Genomic DNA, 19,052 nt, shown 5'->3' with positions numbered 1-19,052 from the left:
AGATACTTCAGATTGGCAGCTTAATGTTTTGTGTTCAGATTAGAAATTCAAATCTGTTTATTCTTTTAAAGATAATCCTTTATGCATTCAAAAGCGTACTGTTTTCAGATATTCATCAGCAGTGCTTCAGAACATATTTGTTCTGTTCAGAATGTTCTTTCTGTGGCAATGCATACAATGCTGAGAACAGGACAAAATTAAACCTTTATCTCAAAAGATCCCAATCTTAGATCCATATGTAAACATAGGATCCTTTATATTGTTTCTTTCTTTTTCATATCCTTCTCTTTCATGGGTTATGTTTGGACTTAAGTCCTAGATACAACTTAATCTGTGGAGAAGAGCTCCAGCTCTTAGGTGTCTTTCTTTATATGTGCTATTACTTGTTTACATTTGTTAGTTATTTTTCATTGCAATGAGAGAATTGAAACTGAAATCCCAGAACCGGATTAGTACTCCTATAGCATATGTTGTAGAAACAAATGCAGAAACTTGTTCTGACCACTTACGTGACAGGCAATATCCACTCCTGTTAATACTGCATGTTAGAAAAACACTTTTATTTCAATTGCAGGTACCTGGCTTTTAGCCTCCTGGGGCACCCCGGAGATGAGTCACGGCATGAGGCTGAGATACAGAGATGCCAGATGTGACTATGAGGGTGATGACTTGTTCGATGTCGTGGATTTCACTTACACCAAGACTGATAAAAAGGCTGTTTCCACCTCAGTTGAAGAAAATGTGCAGGAAGAAGATAAGGATGATTTGGATTATCAGGATTACCTGGCTTCTTTTTACTCCATCCGAAGTTTAAGGAAGACAACAGGTGGTGAAGAAAAACAAAACCTTACAGCCCTAGCCTGGGAACAGTATGAAGGCCCTGATAATGTGGGTTCTGAGGTGGCTCTTGGCTCAGGTCTGGCAGATATAAATAATACTGAATCCACAAACACCTATAAGTTCCTAGAAACTCGTGGCACTCCTCATCGCCCAGTCGAGGCTGAAACATTCCAGTCAAGTCACGCATCAGTCACAGCAGAAGAGGACTTATTTTTAGATAGCACAAGTGACGGAAAGGCTGACTTTGTATCCGAGAACAGAAGCCAAAGCAGTTACGAAACAGATCACAGCAGCACGTCGCCAGGTGAACGCTTGCTGAGCAATGGGGAAGGCCAAATGAGTGTTGCAGAAGAGCTTCCAACTGATGAAGAGGACGGCAAGTTTTTTTCAGAGAAGCATGAAGAGGAAAGCGTAGGAAGAGGAAATTATGACACTAACACTAAAAGGAAAAGGCGAAACTCACTGGCCATGAAGTTTTACTCCGTCCAAAAGATGAATGCCCTTCTAAATCATGTAAGAAATAAAAATGTCTCGTTTTCTGACAAGACAAGTGCACCTCATCCTGTTCATTATGCAGATAACACATCCGATACAGACAAAGTGGGAATGAGACAGCTTCCAAATGATTATGATGATGATGAACTGGAAGACGAGGAAACAAAGATGGAAAATGCCATGCATGCAGTTAACTTGACTCTTGCGCTGGACCTCATTGTAGGAGATGGGTCCAGTGCATCCAGCCTTTCTAAGCCCAAGCTAGCCCAAGTCAAACAGGCAGACGCTTTTTCTGTAGAACATACATTAGGCAATATAAGCCCTAATTCCAGCCCTGCAGTAGGGAAGAACTTGCTGGAAGCATCAATGCCCAGGGCTGGGAAATATTCTTCTAAAATAACAAATGAGGAATGGAATTTGGTGTCTGCAAAGGGGAGTCTGGGATTAGAGGCAAATTTAGATAAATCTGTTAGTGGTAAGTTAAATCATCATGGCAGGAATGATACAGCATTTATAAATAAGAAGCGTATAAAGACATATCAAGGGTTATCACACCTAATGGGAGAAAAACGGAATGGGAGCCACATGCGCTCAACTCTGAAAGGAAAGGAGGGGAACAAGAATGATACTCCCAGTACATCTGGAACCTTCATCAAGATCCGAAGGAAAAAAAAAGAATATCCAAAAATGAGCCACTTGCTGAGCCCAAGGAGTAAAAAGCCCCAGCATATCACCAATTCCATGGCAGAGTTTGGCCGTGTGCTGTTTCCAGCTAAGACCAACCACACGGCACTGCCATGTTGCCCTAACACCACAGCGGCACCCCATGAGGCCAACCATACAGTGAATGTGAGTAAAGCCAGGCATGGAGAGTCACTAAATTACACGCTTACTCCACGGCAGCTTAAGCCATCAATCACAATTGGGCTTCCCCAAGAAAATGGAGACTATGAATATTTTATGGAAGGATATTACAGCGAGGAAACATCGGGTGGTGAATACGAATACCATTATGTAAGCTTTGATGACCCGTACATGACAGACCCAAAAGTGAATGTCAATGAACAGCGTAACCCAGAGAACATTGCTGAACATTACCTGCGAAGCAAAGGGAATGAGAGGAGATACTATATTGCAGCTAAAGAGGTCTGCTGGAATTATGCAGGATATAAAAAAAGGTTTGGCTAAATCCTTTGCTTTGATTTTGCACATCAAACTGATTTTTGATATACATGTTGATAAATTTAAAATTATCTGTAATGTGCAATGTTATTTCTGACATTTCAGTTGCAGAAGCCTAAGAATTTTCTATGCGAGTCTGGGACCCTTCTCTACTGTGTCATAGAGAGAGATTACTATAATCGAGAGCAACGCAACTAAGAACGCTATTTTTTTTTTCTTAACCCACTTTTGTAGGGTTAAGAAACCCTACAAATAAAATTAACAAGTTTTCTCACTAGAAACATTTTTTAAAAGCTGAAAACTCACTGTAAGAGGTCAAGAGGGAAGCTTTTGCTTAGTTTGGTTGCACTTGAATGACCTGTTTTACTTCCTCCTTGAGTTTTTGGACTCTTTAGTAGAGAAAGGATAGACTTCCTTGTACAGTCTCTCCAGGATTTAATAGACTGACCGATCTAATGTAGTCGGGATGTGCTTGTAGAAGGGATGAAATCACAGTTTTTAGCACTAGCAAGAAGTGGTTCTGGTGTCTCAGTTCTCTGCTGTAAAACAGAATAATAGCACTTTCCAACTTAAGAAGGCCATGGTACTAAAAGATGTATGACAGATAAAGTAATTAGCCACACCAGTGATTGCTGTATACTTAAAAATTAAGCTGCATGAATTATTGCATTGTTCGTACTGTTTAGAGAAATCAGAAGGTGACTGGATTCCAAACCCTGAGGTTGAGGATTTTTCTTACAGAGAAGACTGGCTACTCTGCCACAACAAGAAGTATACCTAGTTTGAGAGAAACTCTGTACTAAACATTCATTGTCTTAATTCATGCAAATTAGGATCAGTGCTCACCCTATGATAGATATTATTCCTAGTAACTTTTCATCAAAAAGCTGAACTTTGTGGCCCTTGAAATGGGCAAAACCAAAACTGCCACAACTTCAGGTTTTTATCGAAAGCAGCAAAAACAGGATCAAGAAAATTTCTATTGTATGAAACTTGGCTTAAAGCATATACTATATCTTAAATTGAATTTCCATTTTATTTGAAATGAAGAACACTTTTTCAGTGTTCTCCAAGCTTACTCCTGCCTCACCTTAATCCGTATAAATGGCACTTGTAAAAATGGCAGAAACCACAGAGAGTTTCTTTGTGCTCGGAGTTTTCTGTAGATCTCACCAGTGAGGGTCACCCTCAGCTAGTGTGAGCTGCATAGTTCCAGTGAAGTTAACAGAGCCCATGGGATATTCCGACCATCTCAGTGTGTTGAAGAGCTATAAATCAGCCTTTCTTCTTCCCAGCTGACTTTAAGATTCTGGTTTTTTTCAGAATTGATAATAAGGCAAAGTTTATAGGGAATGATAATATGTTTTATCAGAATAATAATCTATTTAAGATCTGAAGAATGGTTTGAATGCCTAAAGTCTGGGTTTTTTTCTTACCAACTCTGTGTTGCAAAATGCAAATACAATCAAGTGTAAAATCTGCTTCTGCTAGCTTTCCAGAGAAGGTGCATCTGTGAGATGGTAGGATATAGGTGGTAGGATCACGATACTATGAGCTAATCTATGACTCAGATTATTACTGCTAATGGTAAAAAAAGGAAAACAGAGCTAACCTGGGTTTTCACAGACTAGCTGGAGTTTTTTCAGTGATAGTTGGCCAAATATTTGAAGGATCTCACATAGAACTGTAGAAGTAGAATTGCTTGAAGATTGCAAGTCACGATTTTCAGAATCATCTGATGCTTACTGGTTTATTCTTATATTCTAAAATGTTCCTGCTGTATGACTTCTCAGATTGCATCAAAGCTATTATTTCTGATTCACTGTGTGGGTTTTTAATTGGGGATTTCCTTTCAGTACAATGATGAATGACAAAACCTGTAAAGATGGCACTACACGTAAGGTGATTTTCCAAAGCTATACAGACAGTTCCTTTACGACTCTTCAGGATGAAGACGAATATAACGAACACCTTGGCATCCTGGGGCCAGTTATCCGTGCTGAAGTGGACGATGTTATCCTGGTAGGTCAATGTTTTGAATGTCTGTGCAGGATAAGATTCTTTTGGCCATTTTACAGTGTGGGTCTAAAACTACCACAAATTTTTAGACGATTGTGATGGTGAAACAGTTTTCAAAGCTAGAAACCGCTATGTGGACATAAAAGCACAGTGATGTGTTTCTTTGAACCATATCCTTTTTCTCTCCTATTCGCAGTACAATCATTTCTGATTTTCTTTCTTAGATTTCACAATGTTAAATATTGTCTTATCAGTCTGATGTTAAATGAAATTAAGGTGTAACATTTAAAAAAATTGTTTTTTAAACCCAAACTACACTGAAAATATTACATTTTATATGTAAAGGAAGCTTCTTAATTTTTTAGAAAGAAATCGGTAAATTTGTATCAAGATGAATATATGTATTTGTCCAAAAGTGTGTTTTCCTCTGAAAACTCTTTCTGTAAATGGGTTGGTTAGTTCTAATACAAACAAGGGTGGAGAGGAATGTATCTCTGGTGACAGAGCAGTATATTTGCATTAGGAAGCACATTGCTGTAGAGTTTCTTTTCTCTCAGCCTTCTGCATCTAGTCTTCCAACACACAGGGATGGACGTAGGTGGGGAAAGTAGATCTCACTGCTTTCTGCTTATTTCAGTAGGAGTAGTTTGCAACAGGAACACATTAAGCTATGTTTAAAAACATGAGTAAGAGAACAGAAAGACTACTTAGCTTGTCACCATCATTCTCTCCGGAGAGGTGAACATGTAATCTCCCTGTCCTCAAGCTTCTCTGTGATGAACGAGAGGCACTGATTTCAGTGAGTGTGATACATACAGAAGTCTCGTGTTACTGTTTTGTGCCCCTCAGTACAACTGTGCAGCAAAGCATCAGAGGCAGAAAATCCCCATCTCCCTGCTTGTTGTAACAAAGTGTATGCAGGTGTTGAGGGCGGCTGTAGAAGTCCTAGGAACCTAGACTCGGTGGAAGGCAGATTTAGGCTCATGCTTTCTACTTCTTAATTAACTACCTGCTTCGAAGAGGGAGATGTTAAAAGCTATCCCAGCCAGCTTTGCCATGCACAACATAGACTGCAGTTATTATACAAATCTTGAGCCTGATTTGAGGTCATGTGAATGTATTGTGTGGGGACTTTGGTGTAGGTTTGAATTCACTGAACAGAATCTATTTCTTTTCTTTATTTTAAAGGTTCATTTTAAGAATCTGGCATCCAGACCGTATTCTCTCCATGCTCATGGACTCCTCTATGACAAGTCCTCTGAGGGAAGCATTTATGATGATGAATCTACTGCTTGGTTTAAGGAAGATGACGAAGTTCAGCCAAATAACAGTTATATATATGTATGGTATGCAAGCAGGCGATCAGGACCTGTGCAGTCAGGAGCAGCTTGTCGGTCCTGGATCTACTACTCTGATGTAAACCTGGTAAGGTAATCAAAATAGAAGAGGTAGTGTTGCTGGGGTTGACCAGAGACATTTCTGTTGGAGGCAATCACTAGACATCACCCAGTGTCCCATCCTCCTGCACCCCAGCTCAAGAGTAGGTTGTCCAGGACCATGTTTTGATATGTCCCTAAGATGTTACTGTGTGGCTGTAGAAATGTAAGCTACAGAACACATTTTGGACAGCTGTCCTTTATTTTGGACCTGATGTGCCCATCTGACGTGAATCTCTGCCACTCAGTTAAGAGAGGGTATAATCTGTGAAAGAATTCAAATTTGGGAGCTTTTTGGTAGACTGAGCGGGGAAAAGTAAAGATATGGGGCAACAGCAATTCTGGCCTCTTTGAAATGTTTAGGGCCTGATGCATTTTTATAGAATGCTATGAGGGGTTTTTGAGATCTCTTAGGAGATCTGCTTTTACATCTAATATGAGTTTATTACCTTCTAGGAGAAGGATATTCACTCTGGTTTAATTGGGCCAATACTGGTCTGTCAAAAAGGAACGTTCAGTAAGTCAAGCAACAACAAAGCACCAACCCGAGACTTTTTCTTGCTTTTTATGGTCTTTGACGAAGAGAAAAGCTGGTACTTTGACAAACGTTCTAGAAGGCCTTGTACTGAGAGGACCCAAGAAACGCAGCAATGCCACAAATTCCATGGTACTTATTTCATTTTGCCAAGTATTCAGTTTATTGGTGTAGAGGGAAACATGTGGAGGGAGGTACCTCAGCTAACAATGCCTTTGGACACACATAAATCCTACACGTTAATTATGTGAATGTTTTTTTGTTATTCTTAGTAGTACCCATAATAGTCAGTTTTATATGTAAAGATTAGCATTGCCTGGAGATTTGTTATTAAAATGAAGAAAGGACATACTAGATTGAAACTTTGAGCAGAAAACTTCTGTCTCACGTACATCTACTTCCCATATTTAAAAATAACAAACCCCTCTTTTCAGCAAGAAGCTGAAATACCCTAAAAACTTTTTGCAAGAAACTTAAAAATATTGTAATAATTTGACAAATCAACTGGCTGGACTGAGGGAGTCAAAGCAGCTGTAGGACAGCTGCTCATATGTTTCTCAATGGGTACAGAGATTTTAGTCATGTAGAGTTAAGTAAACGGCTGACTTTCCAAAGGTGATCCTTTTTTTCCCTTTGAAATAATGCTCAGGAACAAAACTCTGTGTTTGTCTTTAAAAATCTTATATTTGTGTGCTGTAAGTGATCATGTTTGAAAAAAACATGTTGAGAAGTGGAATCCACCTTTTGAAAATGTGGTCTCTAAAGTCAGTTATTAATTGAAGGTGTCAGTTGTGACTGTACAGCTGTGGAGAACGTGTTTTGGATAGCTGGCCTTTCTTTTGGGCCTGAAGTTCCCACCTAACATTGAATTTCTTACACCTCCTTGTTCTCCTGACTGCAATGTGTTGCAAGCAACCTGTGCTCAAATCCTCCGGTGAGGTCCCTGGATCTTCTGAATTGATGTACGTAGACTATAAAGTGTGTAGTAGCTTAATTTGGAGCAAGTGGTGTTTTTTGCAAATGCATTATTTCATTAAATACTTAACTCATTTTAATAATTGCGTTCTAGCACATTGAGACCTGTTTTGTGAGTGGTTTTCCTTACTGACAGGACGGGTTTTTTTCAGCCATTAATGGGATTACCTACAATTTGCAAGGCTTGAGGATGTTTGAAGGAGAACTGGTCCGATGGCATTTGCTGAATATGGGTGGGCCAAAAGACATTCATGTTGTCAATTTTCATGGACAGCCCTTCATAGAACAAGGAGAGCCAAAGCACCAGCTTGGTACATATACGCTCCTTCCAGGTAAGTATCAGAACAGAATGCGTTCTAAGGGGTAACCATTGCAGTCTGTTGTCATCAGATTAACGTAAAGGTGAACAGAAGGTGGCTTTGGGCACAGCAGGTAGGAGCTGAGAGCACTGACAGTTCATTTGTCTATGATGGTCAGAAAGAAAATCATCCCTGTAGGACAGGGGAAATAAAGACAATTTTGCTGTCCTCTAAAACTGGAAGTATGAATAAAGTTACAGACAATACTTAAGTGCTTGGACAAATGTCTTCCTCTCAGATGAGGAGGGATATATGTGGAAAATAAAAAGCAGTATGGCTTGTAGCACTGCCTTCAGTTTCATGCTTTCCTTGCCGTTCTCTAGAATGACCATAAGTGGGTTTCTCTCCTTTATTGAATCTCTTTTTTTCCTATCTGCAAAGCAGATCATAGTGCTGAGTTTGGCTTTGGATGGAAAGTGCTGTACAGTAAAAGTCAGTATTGGAAAAAGGAAGTCGATAGGATAGCGTCAGCCAGCAAGTCCTAGAGATGTACATGTACAATAGAGCAGTGATCTTGTTCATGCGTCCCCAGGTTTCAATACTGTTGAAGTCTGATGTTTGCTGGGAAAGACCCTTGATATCTGGCTCCATACAGGGAGGGTTTGTCTTTAGAGTCTCAAGGTGGATGTAATACAGAAGAGAGAGAAGAAATGTGAACCCTAGCAGAGTTCTTATCCAGAGACAAAGGAAATAGGCTAAAAGCATTCATTAAGCCATAGGTTATACTCCTTTGCCCATCGCTGTCATCAGTCCAAATGTGCAACAGCACATGGGAAGCCCATTACAAGTGTTTAAAAAACCAACAAACAATACTCCAAACGCACACAACCAAAAAAAAAACCCCAGAAAACAAGGAGATCAAGTCAATGGGATTGGCTTGGAATAGTAGGAGTTTATTTTAGTGAACATTAGATGGTTTATTCACTATTTTAGCTTTTTAAGGTGATGCTCTTCACTGTGACATATCCATATGTTTTTTATTTAAATGGGAACCAGAATTATCATGTCTACACTGACTAGGAATATAAGAAAAGCAATGAAGTGTGCTTTCTAAGTTGTGCAGCAAACAGCCTAAACCGTATCTGCTTCCTACTCAGTCCTCAGCCCTCCTGGGGCACGCAGAAAGTGAGAGGAGGGCCCATATATCTGATTCTCCTACATCTGCTTTTGGCTTCCTTACATCCATCCTTTACATTACTTGAACAACAGCTTGTGGCAGCAGGAATAAGAACTATAGTCAGCACCACGGAATTAACATCCATGCATTATGTGATAAACTTAATAGTGCTGTTCATTACATGGCTCGTCACTATATTTAATGTGCAGATATCTGCTGTTACATACAGGCATCCAAGGTTTTGTACTTTGTGCCAGCGGCAAAGGTTATGTTTTTATCTGGTCACTTAATTCCAATTTCAGTCTCCAGTTGGAACTGTCTTACTAGAAACAGAAATGATTGAGATGGTAGTTACTGTACTCTATGCAATGTGTAGTATGTTATTTCATTTTTCTGGATTAAGTCATAGGATGATTTTTGGTTTAACATCCAGTCTCGCTAACATCAACCTTATAATGCTAATGTTTCTGATGCATTTCTCTTCCATTTTTTTTCAAGGCTCGTTTAGAACAATTGAAATGAAACCACAGAGACCTGGCTGGTGGCTTTTAGACACTGAAGTGGGAGAATATCAGCAAGCAGGAATGCAAGCATCCTATTTGGTTATAGAGAAAGGTACTGAGCCAATGTGTTTTTTGGCTGGGGAAGGTATAAAGCCATCTCTACCATTGCAGGATCACTAAAAATAAATTTGGGAAACTGTTCTGTAAACACCCAAAGCAGATTCTCTGTGCTTTCAAGGAGGGGGTGCAGTGCTTACTGGAAACTCATTCTAGAAGAAAAAATGTTTAGCCTCTAGCATACTAGCTTTGAATTATTTAGCATGCTAGCATACATTCGTTTAGCTTAGTAGCTTTGAATTTCAGGCATCCTCACAGTGACCAGTGGATTAATCTGCTGAGAGAAATTACAGAGATTGCTTTGGCCTTCTCTGAAAAGAGTATGGTGCTGTTACAGTGTTAGTAAGAATTATTCTGGATGATGACATCTTACAAGTTTGCACCAGAATAAATATTGGAATAGCCCTCCTTTTCTTTAACAACAAACTTACTATGCTTTCTTTAGAGTGCAGGATTCCAATGGGTCTAACAAGTGGAGTTATACTCGATTCGCAAATCGATGCTTCACATCATATAGGTGAGTTAATACTTGAAAAGCTCCAGACATGCTCCTGAATATCCACAGTGAAGTATTGCAGTTCCATATTCTTGTATCATCTCGTGATACATCTTACAGGATCAGTTCAGCAATGATCAACTGTCAGGCTAAAAAGCTCTCCAGTGCTGCAAGCAGACAGTGTGAGCTGTACTGGATAGCCCTCATAATTGTATTTTAACAGTGTCACAGGTCTACTGTCAGTATCACAATGCTGAGAGTCAGGGGGTCCTCTGTCCATGGCCCTGCTGGATGATGTGGAACAAATCTAGCTTTATCTTTTTTGTCCATTGGATTCCTTGCTTGAAAATCAGCAGCAAGTGTTCAAAAAGCTTTTGAGATTTGCATATGGTATGAGATGAGAAAGGACAAAGTGTAGCTGTTACGAAAGATTTAGGAAACTGGCATCCAGAGCAATGACGGTGTCTTTAATTTATCAAGTTTATTCCTGTGAAAATGGGATCATTTAATAGAGAAATTGATAGATTTTTACATGGGTTGTGGCAAATCAATGTACACAGGTTACAAACGCATGCAAGAACACACATCCTTTCCTTCTAAATAACAAGTAAGTTACATATTTTGGAAAACTGTTTTTCGTGTGGCTTTAACGTTCTTTCTTCATATCCCATCACAGTGTTACGAAAGCCTGAAAGCTGTGTTATCATATCTCTTTCCCAACAGTTGTTAACCTCCTTATGCAGAAGGAAGATCTCTGAGCACATTTTGTGTCTGATCCTGCTGGCTGCAAAAACTTTAGTAAACTCTAGACCCCAGTTCCAAATCAGTAGACAGTACATTACATAAAAATCTGTTATTTTTAAAGTCATTCTGCTGGCTATAAAACTTTGCAAGGTAACAACTGGCTTTCAGCTGTTGACCATGCCCAAATTATCCTAGGTTATGGTTTTAGAGTCTATTGGTTGGGAGTTTTTCCCAAGGCAGATTGGAAAAGAATTGAAGCTCTCAATATCGGTAGCTCATTACAGCCTCCACTTTTTTTCAGCACCTCTCTTTGAATTCTTGCTTTATTTATATTTTTCTGTCTAGACTATTGGGAACCTAAGTTAGCCCGGTTAAACAATTCTGGATCATACAATGCTTGGAGCACTACAATGAAAGCAGAAGAGCTCCCTTGGATCCAGGTATGGTTGCTACGTCATGTTGACCATCGTTGAGCCTGAGTATGACCATATAGTCCTGTGTTGTATTTTCCTGCAACTCATTTTAAAAGGTCAAGCTACTCTTGTTCTTGCTAAGACGACTGCTGGGGAAAACTGAAAAGATGCCGTAAGCTTGATTGGCAATACCATAAACTGTTCACCTCCCCTGGAGTAACTCAGTCTCCACCGCTGTTGAGATCCGTTGACTGGACAGTTACCTGAGCAATTTGTACTGTAACTGTTTTGTACGCAAATGGAGTAATTCTTCCCATTACTTTCATTTTTCTCTGTCTACCTATATGTTTGGGTGATCATTTAAAGTCAAACATTGTGTCACGTAGTTTTGTGTGTGTTTTGAATGCTTCTGTATCCAACTGGATATAGCACTGTGTGACTTCACAGGGAAATTGGGCTTGTAATTATGGCTTTAAGCACTGTATCATTGAGTCATCTCACTTTTTCCATCTCTTTCTTCCATCCCTATCACTTTTGCACCAGATAGCCAATTTGCACTGAAACATAGGGAAGACAGATACTTGATTTCTTAAAAATCACATTTAAATTGGCAGCTGGGAAAAAAAGACAGACTTGAACTACTGTTGTGTAAGTTAAGCAGGTGGCTGTTATGTTTGGTGTGCTAGCATTTGACATGCTAGCAAGTTGGTGGGGGTGTGGTAGGGAGGGAAGGGTGAGACTGGCAGTAATGTTGGGAAAAGAAAGAATTTGATAGGGAACATGATGATCAGAAGCTGAGGCCACTGCAGTAAAGCGTGGAGAGATGTGGAAATAATATCCCGAAGAATGAGTCTCACTGCTGGTAGGAACATCTTGATGATTTGATTTTATCTGCTAAGTTTTTTTGTTCTGATTATCAATCAACAGGAATGGTGGCTTTTCAGTACTTTAGAATGTCAGACGCTTTTTCTCAGCCTGGGTATCCAAACTAGAGGCAGCTTATGAAAATGAGAGCATTGAATTCCTCCATGCTTCTTTTGCTTATCTTCAAAAATGAAGATAGAAAATTCTGCCTAGCATGAAGACATAGATATTTTTGAGGTGTCTTTGTGGTGCTGTGCTGCACCCTGTAAAATGCACACACAAATACGTACAGACATGAAGTGAGAGAAACGGCATTAATTTGGACTCTGGTATCTGCTTGTATTCATCCTGAGACTGCGAGTGCTGTGGGTTTTCAGGGCCCAAAGCTGTTTTATAGATGCCAAAGAACGAAACAGATTTTGCTGTGCACTATTGATTTCATAAACATTGTTTGCTCATCCTAGGTGGACTTTCAAAGACAAGTTCTGTTAACCGGGATACAGACGCAGGGAGCCAAGCAGTTTTTGAAGTCCTTGTACGTCCAGAAGTTCTTTATTGTTTACAGCAAAGACAAACGGAAGTGGAGCACCTTCAAAGGAGACAGCGCTCCAGTGCAAAAGGTCTGTACATGCCACAGGGGTTGTGACAACCTAGGTAGCATCATTGGATGATGCACTGAGGTGATAGTTTTATATTGAGAGATAGTGGAAAAAATTATGGCCTTCGGAGACTTAATAGAGCCAAAAGGCATTTACCAGTCTAATCAAATTGAGACCAGAAGACAAATTATAAGATGAGGAATCTCCTGGACTGGGGTTTATATTGGCCCTGTGATCTTGGCTGTATCTTCAGGCTTTCTCAAAAGCATCTCTCTCTGCTTTTATTTCCTAAGCCCATGTCAGCTTCCTGGAGCGAGCCAGGAAACTGAACTAAAAATCAGGCCCTTCCTCATTTGGGACTGTATCCTCCTTCATCTCCCTCCCTTCCTGTTTTCACAACAGTTGAATGTTAAACTGCCTGAACTGGCTGCAGAGAGCCTGCATAATAAGTGTGGCCATACCTTGCACGAGGTTCATTTTATGTCCAGCCACTCCAGCTGCACCACTTACAGCTCGCTTTGGTTTACCCTCAGGTTTCTATGGTATGATTCCCAACTCAAAAACCTGTTGTCTCTTACCTCTCCTTTTGCTTCCTTACTAATATCTTCTTACAAACTTATTTAGTACATAGAAATCAGTTGTTTATTTGAACTGAGCCCTTCAGGTGGTTCCAAATATGCTATGATGGGACCACACAATATTTGAAGTTGCCCTGGTGTGTAGGGTGCTCCATCACAGTGGATGTGGGCTAATGGTGTACTTCTATAAAGGAGTGGGGTTTCAGCATCCAAGCTTGTGTTTGCATTAAATTAACTCTGTGTGGATATTTTCTCTTTCTTTTTAATAGATTTTTGAAGGTAATTCTGATGCCTATGGGATAAAAGAGAACATCATTGATCCCCCTATTATTGCTAGGTACATCAGAGTCTACCCAACCGAGGCCTACAACAGGCCTACTCTTCGCATGGAGCTCCTGGGCTGTGAAGTAGATGGTAAGAATGGATTGTGTTCTTGTGCTTCCCTTGTGACCTTTTTTTTACCTAATAGAGTAAACAAAGGTAAAATCATAGGTGTTCTCAATTCCAGTGTTATTGCTTAGGCTATGGCTACCTGTATGAACTGAAGATAGCATGGTGCTTCTTTTAACAGGTTGCTCTTTGCCACTTGGAATGGAAAATGGAGAGATCAAAAATACCCAGATAACAGCCTCATCTACTAAGACATCCTGGTTTAACACATGGGACCCCTCACTTGCTCGTCTGAATCAGAAAGGAAAGTTGAATGCCTGGCGTGCCAAGGTAACAAGTGAAAAACAGGGACAACAACAAGGCAGCTACCTTTAATAAATTTGTGCTGCCTGTGTGCTCCTGCGCTTCCTGCACGCTGTGTCCAGTGCCCAGCATGACAGGGTTAGTTCACAGCTCTTTAGCCGTACTGTGGGAAGAAGCCTATTCAACTCTTGTGGTAGAAAACTTGTTGAACTTCTGGCAACACCAATGAAATCGCTTTTTGAGAGATGGATGGTGTCGTCTGGGCCAGAGCCTGGAGCTCTTCCTTGCATAAACAGCCCTTTTAATTTCAGGAGATGAATACAAGTTGAGCATTTGACTCCAAGGGGTTAAAGGAACTTTCCCAGGTTGATTTAGAGGCAGTGCAGCTTAATGGATAACAGAGCTGGATAACTTTCAGCAAGGCATGTGAGCCTCTGTCTCCTCAAAATGGAGCTGCATTTCTTTAGGAAGCACTTTGAGATTTGTTGAAAGCTACTGTTTTGTGTTAGCTTTTAGTATTAGTATTATACATTGCGTTTTAACACGGGAGATAAATCTGTGTTATTTTTTTATTATGTATTGGAAATTAATGTGAGAATCTTAAGACAACAAATGCACCATCTGCAGAGAAGTTGTTAATTGTATGGGCCAACAGGAACAGTTATAAATTTTGCCTCAGCTTTACTCTTCTACACTTATTTGTGTGGAAGGTTACACGATTTTGATGTGTTTTCATGCAGTTTTAACTACATTTAAACAGGGTTTTTCACTTAAGCCAATACAGACACAGACAATGCATTTGCTAACAGACAACCCTTTTTATCAATTGTAGCTGAACAACAACCAACAGTGGCTGCAAATTGATCTCCTCTCAATTAAGAAGATAACTGCTGTCGCTACCCAGGGGGCCAAGTCTATATCTGGTGAAAACTTTGTGAAAACCTATGTTATCCAATACAGCGACCAAGGCTCAGAGTGGAAATCCTATACAGATGGTTCAAGCTCAGTGGCAAAGGTATCAACTTCAGCTCAGGCAATTGTATTATTGCCTGGTTTTATATTCTGAGCCAAGTCAAGGCCCAGAGGCAGAATACCCAGCCAAAGAGGTATTCTTAGTGGACTTTAGAATGATAGGGAGCTGGGGTTACCACAGATAAAGTCAATATCTGTTGGATTTTGATAATGGTAATTAACAGTAATAAAAGGAAAGAACTCCAAATCCATAGAGAATGCAGTCAACATTGTGATAAAAGGAGCTTACTCCATTGATGAAGGATGACATTTAATTTGAATGCACAAGGACATTTAATTTAAATGAACAATGAATTTTCCAGGGCATCTTCTCAGCTTTATTTTTTTTCTGTCCGTATTTTATAAGTGAAATTAATGTTAGTGAGCAGTTGCTGTAAGAGCTAGTGACTTTCAGACACCCACAGAGCAACACAGTACTTTATATAGTTGCCCATATCACCAACCTAACCCACAAGGGCTATTAGCAGAGGAAAAATAAGAGAAGCTTGTTTTTTTTCAACACATCCATATCAGCATGGTGAAATTTTATGATGCAGATGGAAACAGAAGCTGTTTAATTCTTTCAGACTCGGATATTGCTGGCCTGAACTAGCTTTGACCCAGTGTTTTAGGAAGAAACTGGATGTGATTTTATGTAAAATTGAAACTGAGCCAGTTCATCTATGCTGGGTGAATAATGCAATGGCTTGGGACCATCTTAAAAAGAAAAAGCAAGTTTTTTAAAGTGCCGTCTTTTAACTAATTGTATGTTTGTGTATTTGCAGGTTTTCTTGGGTAATGAAAACAGCAGCGGGCATGTCAAGCATTTCTTTAATCCACCCATCATGTCTAGATTTATCCGCATTGTTCCAAGAACATGGTATCATGGGATTGCCCTTCGGGTGGAACTCTATGGCTGTGATTTCAGAGGGGGTCTGGCTGTGAAAAGGACTGACACGTCTAGGAGCTTTTAACCTTTTGGCAATTGTCATCACCCTTAAAATGATCATATGTAGTAGTTCAGATGTGTACTTCCTCAAAGGACCTTCATGTTTTGCCAGCAAGAACTGAGAAAGATTCCTCTGGCAGATGTTTCATTCCTACAAATACACATTTAGAAAACAGCATTTTTTCTCTGGGGAGGAATGGCAGTCCCTTCTGATTTGTATATCACTTCTTCAGTCTAACCAGTACTATCTTACTTCTTAATTAATTTTAAGTTCTAAATCCCTGGGGATGGACTCTCTGGCCTTAATCCCTGAGCCCTGGTTATCTCCATTTGGTTGTCCTTCTGCAGGACAGGGGAGAAATGGAAAGCTACAAGTGCATGTTCTTCATCTATAGGGCTGCAAGGGAAAACCGGTGCAGGTATGGAACTGTGGCGCTGCATTCCAGCAGTGCCTTGGTAAGAACTGATTGCAGGGATGATCTCACCTCCACGTCTTTCATCGACACTATCGCAAAGATAGAACATGTCCCAGTATTGAGGCATAGGCAACCCCTTCTCAGAGATAAAGTGGGTTTGCATTGTTGATTGTGTTCTTACATACACAGCACACCTGAAATGCTGTGGATTTCACACAAAAATTCATCTTCAGTGCCCTGGAATGGGGAGGAAGGGTCAGCAATACCTTTCTTGCCCAGAAATGAAGTGATTTAACCTGGATTATGGTAGGCCATGAAATAGCAACAGTAGAACCAAAGCAAGAATCCAAAACTCCTAACATTGCCCCATACAAATTTTTAGACCATGGAGAGGGGGAGCCCCCCCTAATAGGAAGATATTGAGAACCGTGGCTGTCCAGTGAGAATACAGCCTGGTGGTAGCAGGGGAGTGTTAGATGAAATGGGATAACATAAGCGTCTGCATCTTCTTTACCATTTAGCTCTGACAGTGTTTTCATTAATGGAACTACTCTTGTGTATAGAGCATATATGGATTTTTCCTAGGATGACAGCATCTGGTGAAAATATATTCACTGTCCATAAGCTCATTATTCCAGCAGGCTTTTAGCTAGGTTTTCGCTAGTGTCTTTGGCTTCTATTCTGTAAATCGTTTCATTGCAGAACTTCTACTTCTCACACTAAGTACCTGTCATCAAGGTGGATTTTTCAAAGTAATTTGGTTTTGAACCTCATGCGGTGTTAACCAAGTCATTTCTTTTGGAGCATGCGTTTGAAAATGAAGATATAGAATGGGTGTGAAAAAAAAAAGTATAAAAACTAAACAAATATATTCTTTTTTTTTTTTTTTTTACTATGTCACAAACAATTGTCATTTTTCACTGGAAAATAAAGATAATATTGTAGCATGAAAAACATTAACATTTTATTTTGGGTATTTGCCTTGACAGTAGTACCTTTTTGGCAATAATTAGTGAAATTCTGTATCACAAAAGTAAATTTTCAACTTGATTAGAATTTTTAGTGCTGATTAGAATTAGTTTCAGATAGTGAATCTGTATGCATAATTGCTTCATCTTAAAAGATCGGTTTCTCAGTATTTGGTGATGGTGCTTAATTTGTTTTTGTTTGACACAGCCAATCAAATTGCAGTGCAAGCCATAACTGTGGATGATCCAAGGGCCCATCCTCTAGGTGCTCTAACGAACTCCTTGGAGTGCTCTAACGAAATCCCAGGCAAAGCTTTATATACCCTTATCACCTCCTTAGGAGCTACCCTGGTGATTTGTCACTTTTAAGGACTCACAGCTGCAGCAATTAGGCCTAACTCAGCTGGCCACAAATTATCTCTCATCTAGCAACCTACAATTCCCCTTTCTTTGTTTACCTAACAACCTACACATAGTGACTAAAAAAAAAAAAAGAAAAATGTAAACTTTGGAGTCAGTTTTTACCCTAGAAAACAGATAACAAGTGCTTGCTAACTTCAGCAGAACCACAGTTTTGTGTACCAAGTGCTAAACAATTTATGCTTAAGAAGGCCGTGATCTTAAAAGCTCTACATAAGTAATTAGTTTACATAGCATCATAGATACATATAAAAATAAAGTTAGACAGTTGCAGAATTGATTGCAGGAGCACTGCTCAATACATCTGCGTCAGTTTTACAAGCTGGAGAGTCTGCTTCTACTTGCCAAGGGATAGGACTTTGGTCAGTTGTGGTCAGCTGTCTCAGTTGTGTCCCCTCTGAACCCTGTGTCCACCCCGTCTGCTCGCTGGTGGGGCAGAGTGGGAGAAAGAAAAGGCCTTGACACTGTGCAAACACTGTTCAATAACAGCTAAAACAGTGTATTGTCAACAATATTTTAGTCACAAATCTTAAACACAACACCCTCTGGGCTGCTACGATGAAAATTAACTCTGTAACGCTAGTGTTCCACTCTGCCCAGTAGAGCAGCAGTGCCTGGGCCCTATGCCACCCCAGGCACATGGCCACTGCTGCTAACAGAACATTCCCTGGCAGAGCAGGGTGAGGTGATAAGGGCTACAGTAAACAGCAAAAGTCCACAGCAGCCACTAGGCTAATACAGAGTAAGGAGAGCAAGCACGGCGTGCTGACAATTAACAATTTAACAGCATAAATGCCACCTAGCATGCTCTGATCAGATGATGCTTAGAGATACGGTTTTGTAGTGGACAGGTACGAAGATCTCACAGGTCTTTTTCCACCTAGTGATTCTATGATTTTATATCTCTTGCCCATGTTGGGCACCAAAAAAAGGACTGTGATGAGGGAACCCCAGCTGGCAGCTAAGCCCCCATCCAGTCACTTGCACGCTCCCCCCAGCAGGCTGGGGAGAGAACTGGAAGGGCAAAACCAAGAAAAGCTTCAGTGGACAAGAGACAGTTTAATAACTGAAGTAAAGCTGCCTGTGCAAGCAAAGCAAGCTAAGGAATGTATTCACCACTTCCCCTCGACAGGCAGGTGTTCAGCCACTTTGTGGCAAGCAGGGCCTTGGCATGTGTAAGAGTTACTTGGGAAGACAAACACCATAACTTTGAACATCTTCCTTCTCCTCCTCTCCCCTCGCTTTTACTGCTGAGTGCAATGTTCTACGGTGTGCAATATCCCCTCGGTCAGCTGGGGTCAGCCGTTCCGGCTGCATCTCCTC

The 19,052-nt window shown here is 40.3% G+C and overlaps 1 protein-coding gene across 1 annotated transcript in view; it reads left to right on the top strand.

The window, feature by feature from the left end:
- F5 (coagulation factor V) overlaps positions 1 to 17,238 on the top strand; it is a 38,151-nt gene extending 20,913 nt beyond the window's left edge. Inside the window, 13 exon segments of the mRNA XM_009557028.2 lie at positions 575 to 2,513; positions 4,374 to 4,539; positions 5,725 to 5,961; positions 6,429 to 6,639; positions 7,635 to 7,814; positions 9,457 to 9,573; positions 10,024 to 10,095; positions 11,164 to 11,258; positions 12,560 to 12,715; positions 13,542 to 13,686; positions 13,844 to 13,992; positions 14,798 to 14,980; positions 15,762 to 17,238. Coding sequence (XP_009555323.2) covers positions 575 to 2,513; positions 4,374 to 4,539; positions 5,725 to 5,961; positions 6,429 to 6,639; positions 7,635 to 7,814; positions 9,457 to 9,573; positions 10,024 to 10,095; positions 11,164 to 11,258; positions 12,560 to 12,715; positions 13,542 to 13,686; positions 13,844 to 13,992; positions 14,798 to 14,980; positions 15,762 to 15,950 — 3,839 coding nt within the window. The 3' untranslated portion in view covers positions 15,951 to 17,238.
- Positions 17,239 to 19,052: the final 1,814 nt, after the last annotated feature.

Source organism: Cuculus canorus, chromosome 1 (assembly GCF_017976375.1).
Source record: "Cuculus canorus isolate bCucCan1 chromosome 1, bCucCan1.pri, whole genome shotgun sequence".
NCBI classification, from domain to species: domain Eukaryota; kingdom Metazoa; phylum Chordata; class Aves; order Cuculiformes; family Cuculidae; genus Cuculus; species Cuculus canorus.
Note: the sequence above shows the minus strand (reverse complement) of the source record. Positions and strands in the feature narration are given on the sequence as shown.